Source organism: Sciurus carolinensis, chromosome 1, assembly GCF_902686445.1.
Source record: "Sciurus carolinensis chromosome 1, mSciCar1.2, whole genome shotgun sequence".
Lineage (NCBI taxonomy): Eukaryota > Metazoa > Chordata > Mammalia > Rodentia > Sciuridae > Sciurus > Sciurus carolinensis.
Window position 1 is genome coordinate 40,202,685 of NC_062213.1, and position 14,736 is coordinate 40,217,420.

Below are 14,736 nucleotides of genomic sequence, written 5' to 3' on the forward strand. Positions count from 1 at the left end.
TTACATCGGCCCTAAGATAAGATGATTCTTGGGGCACCATCAGTTTTGATAAGCTTGCAGGGAAAGGGTGTCAGTTTTTGTAAACATTTCTCACTTGCCAAGAATAACAGTTTATTAACTGAGGGCAGCGAGTTTTGCCTGGGAAAATAGCCTTTATGAGTGGAGAAACATATTATTGGTTAATAAGAGTTAACCAATAACAACCAATTCCAACACTATTGAGTACGCATTTTCCTCCTGGTTTTCTTTATTCATTTTTAATTTTTTTCATTGTAGATGGACACAATACCTTTATTTTATTTATTTTTATGTGGTGCTGAGGATCCAGCCCAGTGCCTCACATGCACTAGGGAAGCTGCCCTATCACTGAGCTACAACCCCAGCCCCTCCTCCTAGTTTTCATTACACCCATCTTTTCTCATAAAGGTACTTAGCAATTAAGCACCAAGGTCAATGAGCATTTCATGTTTTTTTACTTTAGTCAACTTTTTCACGGCTATAACCAAAAGACCTGACACAAACACTTTTAGAGGACAAAAAGCTTATTTTCAGACCATAGTTTCAGAGGCCTAAGTCCATAGATGGCTATATCCATTGCTCTGGGTCCAAGGTATAGTAGAACATATGGCAGAGGAGTGTGGTAGAGGAAAGCAACTCAGGAAATGGCATAGGAAACAGAGAGAGACTAAGCTCAGCTCACAAAATATATTCCCCAAAGGAATGCCCCCAATGACCCAGCTCCTCCAGCCAAACCCTACCTGCCTGCAGTCACTCAGTTAATCCCTATCAGGGTATTAATGCACTGATTAATTAGGTTAAGGCTCTCATAACTCAATCATTTCACCTCTGAACTCTCTTGCATTGTCTCACATATGAGCTTTTGGGGGACGTCTAATATTGAAACCATAACACTTCTGAAGGCCACATGGAAAAACATGCATGAGCTTCTGCCCAAACATGCCTTGAATTAAAAAGCTACACAGAACTGAACGCTGAAGTAAACCTCAGTAATAACTATAGTTTAATAATACCTATTGCACATCTGTTATTTTGCAGATGTGTTCCACTTTAGTGCTTTTTAAACTGCTGATTGTGAAATGCTCTATTTTTGAATATTGAATTTTGCTATAGTAATACCTTCCTAGTTGTTCATCAGGCAGTGGTTATTGTTATAGCAACTACTCAAGAGGGTTGAGTTGGACAGGTATCTGAATGCAAAGATGTATGGGAGTACTTTGGTTTAATTTTTTCTCATTTAAAAAATTTACTACTCTACTTAGAAGCCATGCTATTAGCTGTTGCTCAGATATTCTCTTTTTGCTCAGCACAGTTCCTATTTTACCACAATTTGCAAGAAATGAGTTATAAGTAAATGTCATGGTAGAGTGTTCTTTTTTATTATTTTTACTAGGTAAATCAAACTAAAAATCTTATTCTCTTACCTAAAAACTTTAGAGAAGGTCGTGGTCTCTTTAAAAAAAAAAAGAGGAAAATGTCATTAGATCGGTGTATAAGTACATTAGACTTAAATTCAGAAAAAAGGGGTAGCATATTTATGTTTCATAAAACTTTTAATTATTTAATAAAAATTGATACAGTTAAATAAATGTAGTATATTTCAAGTTTTCTGTTTACAATCATGTCCTCTGTGCTCTAAGCAAGGAATTTATTTCCCATGTTACATTTTTCCCTCTTCCTTCTGAAAGTAAAATGGTTTATGAAACTGTGGCTTAGCAACAAAAGGAAAAGAAAATGCTGTTTTTTCTGACTTCAAGGGAAGTAATGGCATGCAGTGTACTAGAAAGAGCTCTGCATTATGTTAAGCAAAGTAAGTCAGACTCAGAAAGTCAAGGGTCATATGTTTTCTCTCATATGTGGAAGCTGGAGAGAAAAATGGATCTCATGAAGGGAGCCAATAGGGTAAAGGAAAGGGGCCGAGGAGGGAGGAGCGGAGTTACTGGGGAATGAAATTGATCAAAGTGTGTTATGTGCATGTACAGATATACCACCATGAAAACCATATTCTGCATAATTATTATGTAGCAATAAATATTTTTTAAAAAATGAGCAAGGTCTGGACTGGGAAAAGGCAGATATGGATGCTGGGCTCCAGCTCTGCTGTAAAATAAATGTTTGTTAGATGAGTGGATCAGAGAGTGAATACACAAACTACCTCTTTGGACCCAATTATGAATTTTAAGATGTGGAGCAGATATTTCCATGTCTCTAAAAGTTCTTCATTCCATCTAAACAATGTCTCCCATCTTATTGGACTCAATCACTGTAAAAGCCATCTCAAGGATTGCTATAATGGAATGCATTGGTATGTTTTAGTGTAATGATACATCATCTATTTTTTATTGATAAGCTACCTCTTTCCACTTGGAAACCTTCCTTACCTAATTAAGAAAGAAGTCAGTGATGGAACTGGTTTCCAGGGGGGTTGGGTCTCTTCTAATACCCTGATATGTAAATTAGGTTCCCTGAATTATTTTTGTCCAAATCTGAAATGGAAGCTTTTTGTATGCTTTTTGTACCTGTCCCAAACTCAATTTTTCATTTAATAAGATACATAGCCATACCTTAATCTACAAAAATCCTGCTTAAATGTTTTAGAACCATGTCACCCAGTTAAACACATGCTTGGTGAACATTTCCCATGCTCAGTTTACTTTGTGTGAAACTTCCATTTCTATAAATAACCTGCCCAGGAAAAGTTTGCCGGGACAAAGATCAATTCAAATGAGAAAGAGCTAGGCTGAGGGGGAAAAAATGGAAAAAAGCATATGAGCATCCCAACTTATCTTTTTTAAAGTTTTATTTGTTCTTTTTTAGATATACATGACAGCAGAGTATATTTTGACATATTTCTACAAACATGGAGTATATCTAATATACTCTTATTCTAATTGGGATCCCAGTCTTGAGGTTGTACATGATGTGGAGACTCATTGTGGTGGATTCAGATATGTACATGGGAAAGCTGTGTCAGACCCTTCCACTGTCTTTACCATTCCCATTCCCCTCACTTCCCCTTACTCCCCTCTGTCCAGTCCATTGAACTTCTATTTTCCCCCCTCCCCTGCCATACACCTTGTTGTGTGTTAGCATTCACATATCAGAGAGAATATTCAGCCTTTGGTTTTTTGAGATTGGCTCATTTCACTTAGCATGATAGTCTCCAGATCCATTCATTTACTGGATTTACATAAAGTCATTCTTTTTTATGGCTAATATTCCATTGTGTGTGTATGTATGTATGTATGTGAATAAATATATACAAAACATTTTCTTTATCCATTCATCTGTTGAAGGGCATCTAGGTTGGTTCCATACCTTAGCTATTGTGAATTGAGCTGCTATAAACATCTATATGGCTGTGTCACTGTAGTCTGCTGATTTTAAGTCCTTTAAACCAAGGAGTGTATAACTGGGCTCAAACAGTGGTTCCATTCCTAGTTTTTTGAAGGGATCTACATACTTCTTTCTAGAGTGGTTGCACCAATTTGCAGTCCTGCCAGCAACGTATGAGTGGACCTTTCTCCCATATCCTCACCAACATTTATTGTTACTTGTGTTCTTGATTGTTGCCATTCTGACTGGAGTGAGATGAAATGTCAGTGTAGTGTTAATTTGCAGTTCTGAAATTGCTAGAGAAGTTGAATATTTTTTCATATATTTGTTGACCATTCATATTTCTTCTTCTGTGAAATGCCTGTTCAGTTTCTTTGAGCATTTATTGATTGGAAATTTTGGGTTTTTTTGGTTCCAGCTTATCGTAAATGAAGGTTTCTTGTGTAAACTTGTTATTTTGTTTTAAATAAATTGCCAGAATACCAGACATAGTCATACTCAAATTTAACTACAGCATCCATTTAATGGATTATTATGCAAACATTAAAATTATGTCTGTGAAGAATTCTTAATGACATGGCAAATTATTTCTAATATGGTAACTGAGAAGACAGAAAATTATGTATTATAGTTTAATCCCAGCTAGATAAAAATAAAAACATCAACAATTAACTATAGTTTTCTCTAGATAATGATATTATTTAATGATTTTTCCCTCTATTTTTACTTTAAAAATTGCCAGCTGAAATCCCAGAGGCTAGCTGATATCTTCTGCATGTAAAATATCCTGTCACAGTCCTGATAAGCCCTTCTAGGCCTCCTGAATAGTTATGAGATAGCCCCAAACTAGGTAGAAAGACATAGAAAGCCTAAAGGGTAAAATAATTTATAAATTATAATCATCCCTCATATAAGTAAAAATGGATAGTTTTAAAATAATGTATTTATTGACATTCCATAGTATATTTATTGAGCTACCTTTATAACTAGTGAAAACATAAAAAATGAATAAAATACAGATTCTAGAGTGTATTGACTCAGTTGAACATAAGAATAATGTGATTTATGTTTTTTATTTTTTTCTTTTTCATTCTAATATCCTTTTTTAAAAAATCCCAGCTAGTAATTTTTGGTAAAATTTTAAAAGACAAATTATGTTGTGCATTTTTTTTATTATTGCAATTCTGAGTTATCTTATGCCTTTATTCATAAAGGAACAGCCCCAGATGGGGAGCAACACAAAGAGGTTCAACTTAGTCCTGGTCCCTGAGACCATAGCAGTAGGCCATGTCTCAGGTATAGGGATGCAAGTTCAGCAGCATTGGTCGTGGCAAAAAAAGGTCAAAAACATGACAAGAGTCAGCAACTGCAGGGCTGGGAATCTACTTATAGTTGTTCATTTCATGCAGTAAACATTTATTGAACTTATGATATGCTAGATCTTAAATGAGTAAGACATCTCAGGCTAAAAGGAACTGATAATCTTTAGGCAAAAACTAGAAACTAAATCTTAGTTATCATGAAAAACTATATGTGGGGGTCATCCCAGCATAAGGGTAGAGTGATCCACTCTGCTGGGAGATTCTGGAAGTGATGCTTGAGAACAGAATTGATCACAGAATGGGGACAGAGTTGCATGTGTCAAAACCTCCTGAAGGAGTTTGAACACAAAACTACACAGAGGGTCCTGGGAATTATGGTTGCATATTTCCCTCCCTGTCGTTCTTCCTTTCCATTCACTTAGTAGTCATTCAGGACTTTATCAAGCTCTCCTTTTATACCAGGCATTATCTCAGCCACACTCTCCTAGATCTCCTGTAAACCAGGCCAGTTTATATGTATCTTCAGCCATCAGGGAGAAGAAAGTGACTTTTACAGCCATAACTGCTGGGTGTCTCTGCACAGGACATAGCTAGTCAGGCCTAAGACAAAATATGCTTAACTTCTTTCAAATGGAATTGCACAGTGCATGTTTTTGAATTGGAACTAGCACTAATGGCCATTTTCTTTATAGGTAGTGCCATTATTTCTGTTATGTTTCTGAAAGAAAATTTGAGAGCCTCAGATTTACTAGGTGAGTAATTTTTTAAATTCTTGTAATTATAACATTGCTTGACCAGGAAATAAATAATACTATCCATAAAAATGTGTGCTTTAAAACTGGGGAAAAATTATGTAATGGCTGCAGATCTCATTTAGAGGTGAATGTCATTCTGCCCTGGAGCTGCCATCCCTTCTCACATGAAGTACTCCTGTTTTCATTGTGACCATTGCTCATGCTATTGGCCACAGCAAGTTATCATTTTGTAATATTGTTATTAGTAATGTTGTGAAATTTTATGAATGTAAAATTCAATGAAAATTCCTGTGTTACCTAATAGACTATTCCACTGCAAAGGACATGCTTTCTATATTGTTATATCTGTGTGGTATAAAAATGAAAATCACACAAAATGAGATGCACAAAGCAATTACCTATAATATTTAACTCCTTGCAAAAGTAACACAGAAGGTTGCTTTTCCAAATTTTGGAAATACAGTTGTTAATGGAAAACAAAGAGAGTAATGGAGGAAGGAGTAACTAGGTCTAAAGTCAGTGAAAAAATAAATAACTACGGTGAATGATGAATAGAAAATGAAAAGAAAATAACAGTAGTTTTCCTGGCTGTAAGGGAGATTTCTTTTATATTGCGAAGCTATCATTTATTCATTGTGTCTTCTTGCTTTTGTTGGAAATATCATTGGTGAGAAGAATTATAGAGTTTCATATTTTCTTCCTTGACAAAATTCTGCTTGAATTGCTGCTGACATATGATAATGAATACAGATACTTTAGGCACTTTAAATAAAACAATGCCTGCCCTCTTCCAGGGAGATCATATTTTTCGAAAAATGTGAGCTCTAAATGTGACACCAGTGTTGGTATGTTGAGTATTTGTTCTCCCAGATCATGTTTCCCTTGAGCCTGATGTCTTGAAAGTGTTTTTACTTTTTCTTTTCCTTCTTGGTTTGATTCTGCTAGTAGAGTTTTTAGTCAACATTGTCAAATTTTTCATGGTTAAAATGTTTTTTAAAATGTATTCATATGTGAATTGTATCTTTTCCAGCATGTTATTTTTTCTATATTCTTTTTTTTATATGTTGTGGTTTATAGAATCATTTGGGAAAGTCATAGGAAATCAGGAATAAGAATGACCAAAAAAAAAAAAAAAAAAAAAAAAAGAGGAATGACCAATGCCTGAGTTAATAAATTAAAAAAGCAGGTCCTATGTTGTTTTTGTCATTTATCAAATGTCTTAAGGAAACATTGAATACTTTAATATCTTTTGTAGTGTATAACCATACCAATTAAATTAATATGACTTAATGAGATAATGTAGATGGATATAATGGACGATTTGCTAATTATCTTGAATATTGTAAGTAAAATGACAATTATGGCTGAATCCCTGCCCTTAAATAATTTACAGTCCATAATAAAACACATAAAAGCCAAGTGCTGTGCGATAGCTCAGAAGACTGAGGCAGGAGTATTGCAAGTTTAAAGCCAGCCTCAGCAACTTAGTGAGGTCCTAAACAACTTAGTGAGACCCTGCCTCAAAATCAAAAGTAAGAAAGGCCTGGGGATGTGGCTCAGTGGTTAAGCACTCCTGGGTTCAATACTGGTAACAAAAAAAAAAAAAAAAATATATATATATATATACACACACACACACACACACACACACACACACAGATAACATTTTTTAGAAGTAGAAAATACTGTATATTATACTGTTGTGAGCCATTAGTTTAGAATAGTGTTTCTGAACCTCAGTTCTACTGACATTTCAGGCTTGCTAATTTTTTGCTGTAGGGGGTTATCCACTGTGTTGCTGGGTGTTTATCACCCTACAGTCCTTTACGTACTAGATGTCTCTAGCACCCTCCACCCCACTTACTACAACCAAAAATGTCTCTAGATATTACCAAAGGCCCCCAGTTGAGAACCACTAATTTAGAAAGAAAAATTATTCTGGGAAGATCAGAGAAATTTTTTTATATCAACATTGGGATCAGTCCTGACTACTAAATAGGACAGGCATAGGCCACACCCAAGGATATGAAGGGGACATATAGAGGGACCAACCCAGGGGGTGTCAACAAAGTACAGCAATGGCAAAGTAAGTGTCTGTTTACTACTGTACTACAACTGCTGCCTGTGAGGGTTAGGAGAAAAATAAGAAAACTCATAACTATGGAAAAGGAAAAGATGGAAATAGCAGTAGGTACAGATGGCTTGCTTATGTACTTAAAAAAAATCCAAGATCAGCTAAACATTACTAGAAACAATAACTAAACAAATTAAAGAATTTAATTTAACTCACTCTTTTTTTTTAATTTAACTCACTCTTATGGATTCAAATCTGGATTCAACTTCTGCTTTCTACTATATGGTCAACCTAGTATTACTTAATCTCTCTAAGCTTCAGTTTGCTAACAAATATATGACTGTTTTGAGAATCAAATTGGATCATTCACATAAAAGCACTTTGAGAAATGTAAAACTCTCATTGTAATTGTTATAATTACTATGATCACCTTCATTCCAAAGAGATTCCCAAGAGTAATACTAAAACAAATGAAATGGGGAAACACACACAAACACACACACACACACAAACAAAACAGAACCTCAAATTAATTCTTTGATAATTTTTATATGTTAATAACAACTAATATCTCTTAAACATTTATTCTTACCAGGTACTATGTTGTGCTGTTTATTGGATTATCTCATTTAAATGTAGGAATGCCCCATTTCTAGAAGCAAAATCCAAAACTTAGGTTAAAGAACTTGTCCAAGGTTATCTAACTAGTACACATGATGGGCCAGCATTCTAACAGTGGCCACCTGGAGCATAATGGTTTGGGGTGAGTCTTTAGTATCAGGAAGCTGTGTGGCCTTTGCAGAGTTAATAAAATAAGTTCTATAAGCCTCAATTTCCTCATCTTTAAAAGGAAGGTGAATATTACCTGCCTCACAGGATTGAATGAGTTCATGTATTAAAACTCTTAGAACAGGGCTTATCCCATAAGAGCTCAAAATGTTAGCTGTTCCTATTACCACTTTTACAACCAGCAGCACCCACCACTGTGCTCTGCTAGTAAATCAGAGGAAACCTGGATTAGAATAGTTTTCAAACTTTAGTAGCCCAGGTAACATTTCCCAGAACTCCGGGAATTTTTTCGCCCTTCTAACTGAATGTTTTTGGAGTGTGGCTTCGTTACTGGTGTCACATTTGTTTCATACCACAACTAAAAATGATCAGTTCTTGCCTTTAATCAGTGACATACACTAAAACGAATTTAGTCACATATTCCACACACTTTCCTCCAACAAGCAATATCATAAGATCACTTTATCCTTACAGAAGTCCAGGGAAGGACTTTTCCCCAACTGTATTCAGTAATGTGTTAAGTCACATGTATTTCCTTTGGTTCTTTATTGCTGTTGCCTTGAGAAAATTAAACTTTTTCTGTTAAAATAAAAAATTTATTTTTTTTCCCTTTACAGGCACTAAAACCAAACAGGGAAAAAAGAGTAGTTACTGGTGTTTATTAAAGATTAACATATGAGTATGCTAAAAATTAAATTGTCAAAATGTAAGAAGAAAAATCATTTATTTTTCCCTGCTTCAAGCAAATGAAAGTTTGTTTTTCATGATGGAACAAATAAAGATTTTTTGGGGCCATGTGGAAACAAGATGAACTAATTTATTGCCAAATGTTACTCTGTGGCTATGAAGCTTTTCACCACTAGCCTCAAAAAATGACCTCACAAAAGCTATGTCTGAAAGGAATCGCCAACAATTATTAACTCAATGACAAGCATTGGACTCTGCTCTGATTCTTAGTGGATTAATAATTTTAAATTATTTTAATGATTATTTTTCCTTTTTAAAAGCACCAGATTTCTCTCCCCTTTGACCAGCCAAAAACTATAGTATTTTCCTCTCTCTTCTCCCAGTCATCAAAAGTATCAAATCTAATAGTCTGTGAGATCCTTGTTGATTTGAGCCCAGATAATGTCATCATAGAAATAAAAACTTCAGTCAACTAACTCATCAGCACTCCCCAGAGACCAGTAACTGGATTACTTCAAGTCACCTACAAAGGGTTTCCCCAGATGGGAAGCCAGGGAATTAATAGTGAGATGAAGGCCACCTCCTTCCTTCCTTCTCACACACCCGAGGTCAGTGTGGTTTGGGTCCAGTATCTAGAAGAGTATTCCAGCCAAATGAAGCATCATTTCCAATTGAAAGAACAGATTGGACATTTTGGTTTCAGACTGCCTCAAAAATGGGAGCCTTTCTAATGGCAGCACCAGGACCATTTGGATTCCCTGCATCACTGAGACTTCCCAGTCTAGGGCTCCATCAAGGTTCGGCTGCATGGGCCTGAGGAGTCTGGAATGACTGCACTTGTAGAGTAGTCCCAAATGTCTGGTGTTAAGCAGTCCAGTTGATTCTCTGACTCCTGGTGTCCCACAGAGCAATGACTGGTTCCTGTTAATCAAGAAACATCTCTCTAGCACTGAAGTAATCAGATAGTTAAATATTTGAAAACTCTGAAGGCTCCCAAAAGCCAGGTCAAGTCATAAAATAGACTGTTAATACTAGTTGGCATCCTACTGGGGAATGAGTTCAAGATTCAAGGAGATTCCAAGTTTTAGTGAAGGGGAAGATTAGTCTGGAAAACAGGATGTTAATTGAGGAAGAAGTGCGTATCGTTGATCCTGAATGCTCGGCAAATGCTATACCACTGAGCTATACCCCCAGCTCTGCACATCAGTCTTGAAATGCAAGACTCCTCTGGGGGAGGAATTCAGCTCATTGGAGGTGCCAGCAAACAGCAGCACCAGGAGGAACCCAATTCTACACTTGGTTCCCTCGATCACATTTGTACTTCATTTCTGTCCACAGGTGTCTCCAGGAGACTCTTGCAATAGGAGACCAGGCCCCTCCTGAAACAAGGGGCTGCATTCTCACAGCCAGGCCAGTTACATGTCAAGTATTTCCCACAGTAGAAAATATTCCCTAAAGCACTACTTCAGGGAAATACAAATGGTCAAACAATTTGGAAATAAGCAAATCCTTGGTGAACATTAACACATTAGTGGATCTGAGAGGTCTTCCAGTGAAAGAACTATGCAAATTCATTTAACTTTCCTCTTCCCAAATATATTTGACTTACTTGGGGCTTTTTTGGTGGAACCTCCACCTTTTGAAAACTGGTTTCAGCTAACACCAATTTGGGAATGCTCTTCTAAATGAACTTAAGAGCCCCAGAAATTACGTGAGACTAGTCAGGGACCCCAGAGACCTCTGCCAGAAGGAATTGGTTCCTTCCATCCAGCCGGTTCCAATCCAAGTTCTCAACTTATTAGTTGGAAAACTCCAGGCAAAATAATTATTCTCTTTGTGATTCAATTTCCTAATTTGTCAAATGTAGATAGTAATAGTTAAAGATTATACATTAAATATCTTGTATGTTATGTATTATATACTGTATGACATATATGATATATGTTGTAATAATATAATTACACAATAGTGAACAATAGTCCTCCCCTTATCCAGTTTTGCTTTCTGTGGTTTTAGTTACCCATGGTAAACTGCAACCTGAAAATATTAAATGGAATATTGCAGAAATAAACACTTCATAGTTTTAAACAACTTTTATTAAAGCATATTATAATTATTAGATTATATTTTTAGTTATTATGGTTCATCTCTTACTTTGCCTAATTTATAAATTAAACTTTTTTATAAGTAAGTAGACACAGGAATAAAACATAGTGTACATAGGGTTCAGTACTATGTGAGATTTCAGGCACCAACTGGGGATCCCTGTGGATAAGGGGGGACTACTGTAATAGTTTTTCATAGATTTGTTGTAAGGATTAAATTAGTTATGTATAAGGCATATAGAATCATGCTTATTAGTATTAGCTATGTAGTTTCTATTGTATTTTAATATGTTGCTGATCATAATACAACAATCGTGTCAGCTATGAAATCAATAGCTTTAAGAACATCACCTTTAAAAAAAAAGATTACCTTGCCTTAGTACATCCTCTCCCAGGATACCTAGTCCATCTACTGTAAAGAGTAGGTATTAGCTTGTATACCTGTTTTGCACATAGGCAAAGTTTATAGGAGGAGGTTTCATCATTTGTATATTGTGTCAAGCTAATGTTAAACTTCCACTGTAAACTTTTACATGACTTGCTTTATATTTGATCAGAAAACATAATTGATGCAGGTTTGAGCATGAGAGAGGAGGATGAGGCACAACCCAGCATGCAGACATGGATTCCCACCTGAAGTTTACCCCAGCTGCCAGCTGCTGTGTTTTAGGCCACCTCCAATATCCAAATTTTGGTGCACCAATTCCCAAAGCTAGCTGTGGATAGCAAACATAGTTTTGCCATATTTGCTTCTCTGTATTGTGTTAAGTAGATCATTTCCTTCCTTGTGTTTCCTTTTAAGACCAAGTTTTCACTAAGCAATCAGAAGATGCCCACTGATTCCTTCCTGCCCATACCTTCCACTGTCAAACGGGGTTGTTGCCTCATTATAAACAGCTCCAGTGACAGTTCCTGATCATCCTGAAGTATACCATTAGGGATAATATTTTAGACTAATTTTTATGTTGAACTTAGATGACCTTTAACTCAACATCCTGAGTGGATCAATTCCAGGTTCTCTGTTGCATCAGGCCTTCAGGTGAGCTTTCAAGCATTTTCAGCTGCCCAGAATGACCTCTTGGGATCTAGAAGATATGATGACTTAATTCATACCTAGAGATCAGGGAGACTCGTTCAGTTACAGCCAGATCAATAAATTATCAGACCTCTTCTGGCTAACAAGTCACAATGAAATTTGAATTTTTCAGAGACAGTTTCAGCTTTGATTAGACTTGCAGGAATCCAAGTCCTGAACAGAAATGTAACCACTCCTGTGAGCCAGAAACGTATGTCCACACTGCCTGCTTCCTTGGGATCTTACAAATCCATATCACTCCTTTGGGTAACTGGACCAAAGAAGATCAACTAGCAAGTTTTCTCAATCGGAAATCTGTGTCCTCCATAAGAGTATTTGTGGTTTCATTGAAATAAAGATAGCAGGAACTGACATCCCATGCTGCTTTTAGTGAAATATAGATATAAATAAATTTTAAGGAAATTTATTTAAGGAAGTGCAAATGACTATCTTCAACACTTTTAAGTACCTTTGAAAAATATGCACATGACTTAAAAGGAGACAGTAAATTACATTTAAAAATGCAAATGGCACGAAATAAACAAGCATACAACTGTTAGCAGCTATCTTGAATGCTTTTGCAAGTGTCGTGGGTAGCTGAAATTAAAATTATCAAGAAAGAATGGGTCTCGAAGAGTTACTAGACTCACAGTGATGTGAGGCTCAAATGAAATAATGTATGTGAAAAGTAGCTTTGAAAGTATAAAATTGCAAAATCATCAGAAATGTTTTTAGTTTCAAAATGCAGTGAACATTGGTGGAGATGTGCATATGTGTAAATCAAAGACAATATAGAAAGTTAAGTTAAATACTGCTGCCATCATATCATATAATGGAATACTATGCAAGCCTCAAAGAATGAGACTGCCCTGCATCTCCTCCAAGGTGTTCTGTTAAATGGAAATAAAAGGCAGCAAGTTGCAAAACAGTGTATATAATATGCCATTATTTGTATAAAAAGATAAAACTCATGCACATTCACACACTTATGCATAAGACATCTCTGAAAAGAAAGCCTAAGGACCTAGTGGTGGTTAATGTTGGGGAGGAGAACAGATGACCTCAGGGTATAGGAGAGATTTAACTTTTCACTGATCACCTTTATGTATCTGGAATTTTGTATCACATACCTGTGATTCCAACTCAAAATGAAATTAAAACACAGGAAAGTTTATTGATGCTAGATTCTCTTGGAGGAGATCAAATCTGATAAAGGAGCTTAAAATAAATAAGAAATATGGATTTCCCAAAAGAAACAGGTGGAAGACTCTGAGACTAATTAAAGTATATTAAATTGATTGATTCCACTTTACCACGTTTAGAAAATTGTTTTTTAAAATCCCTTCCTTCTTGGAACCTAATTTGGAATAATTACCTTACATAATCTTTTTTTTTTTTTTAAGAAAGAACATGACTGACCAATAATTTTCCTCCAAGTTCTTATGTATGGATCTTATTATTTTGCTTTTATTACAATATTTAATATTATATATTGTTTTCATTTTAAAAGTTCTCATTAGGAGTAGCTTTTAAAATTATGTATATAATATCTGTCTTCACAAAGTATTACAGAATAGATTAGAGGAAACTTATTTGTAGCTCCTACAAATAAGTGTTGTCTACCTGTATGAAAAATCAAACACTGTTCTCAGAAACTGGAGTTCAAAACTTAAATCATGTGGTTAAGAGAAATGGGAAATTAGTGCCTTCAAACCATGAGATTTTATACAAAACCAAATTGTCTCAGGTTGGCATCAATGTTGTCTGTAAATTATATCCACAGTGTTAATCTCAGTGATGAAACAAGCTGAATTTTGTGTAAGTGTGGTATCTGAAAAATGCTACTTTTATCAGTTTTTCTTAGGAGGCTATTTATACATTAAAAAGCTGTTTTCAGTGTTATTGGGAAAGACAAGTCCTGACCCTGCTCCTGTGGCCACCAATTCCATGCCTCCCTCTCTCCTCCTTCTTGTTAAGAACGGTGACAGAAACACACTCCTGTCATTGGGTTGGTGTTGTGATGCATTTTTACTAAGCTAACCTTGGAACCCTGGGTCCTAGATTAGAATAATTAAAATTCTACAACAAGGTCAGCAGCCCCGTTGTCATTTCTGCTGAACCGACCCCAACAGATGGCAGTGATGAAGGCTCTCTTTATGAGTTTCACAGTGTGAAATCACTGGAGTGAGCGTAGGGGCTCCAGAGATGCTCATGTGCAGAGCAGATCATCATATAGTGGACTTGCCTGCCCTCTGGGTTCTGAGATCCAGATCTAGGTGGATCAAGGTTGGGTATGTTTTCCCATCCCCATGTGCACAAGTTCTGGTCTTCTCTACTGTGGGACGCCATCCATGTTTAGCAGAATCAGGCTTGGCTGAGCCCTGGAATACAGAGGTCTGACGCCCAGGAACTGGCAGTCATGAGAAACTGTTTCAGACAGCTGGGGAGTAGTTGGCTCACCATCTGAGGAAATGCTAATTCTCTAAGCAAATGGCTTCCCTAACTCCACCCCATCCTGTTCCTCACGGAAGAGGCCCCTCCCAGTCTTGGCCCCTTCACCTATGTGATTATAAAT

The 14,736-nt window shown here is 36.2% G+C and overlaps 1 protein-coding gene across 1 annotated transcript in view; it reads left to right on the forward strand.

Annotated features, from left to right (window-relative positions):
• Positions 1-14,736, forward strand: part of Nipal2 (NIPA like domain containing 2) — an 80,701-nt gene that overhangs the window by 38,662 nt on the left and 27,303 nt on the right. The window contains exon 4 of the mRNA XM_047563436.1: positions 5,369-5,428. Coding sequence (XP_047419392.1) covers positions 5,369-5,428 — 60 coding nt within the window. The remainder of the gene's footprint in view (positions 1-5,368; positions 5,429-14,736) is intronic.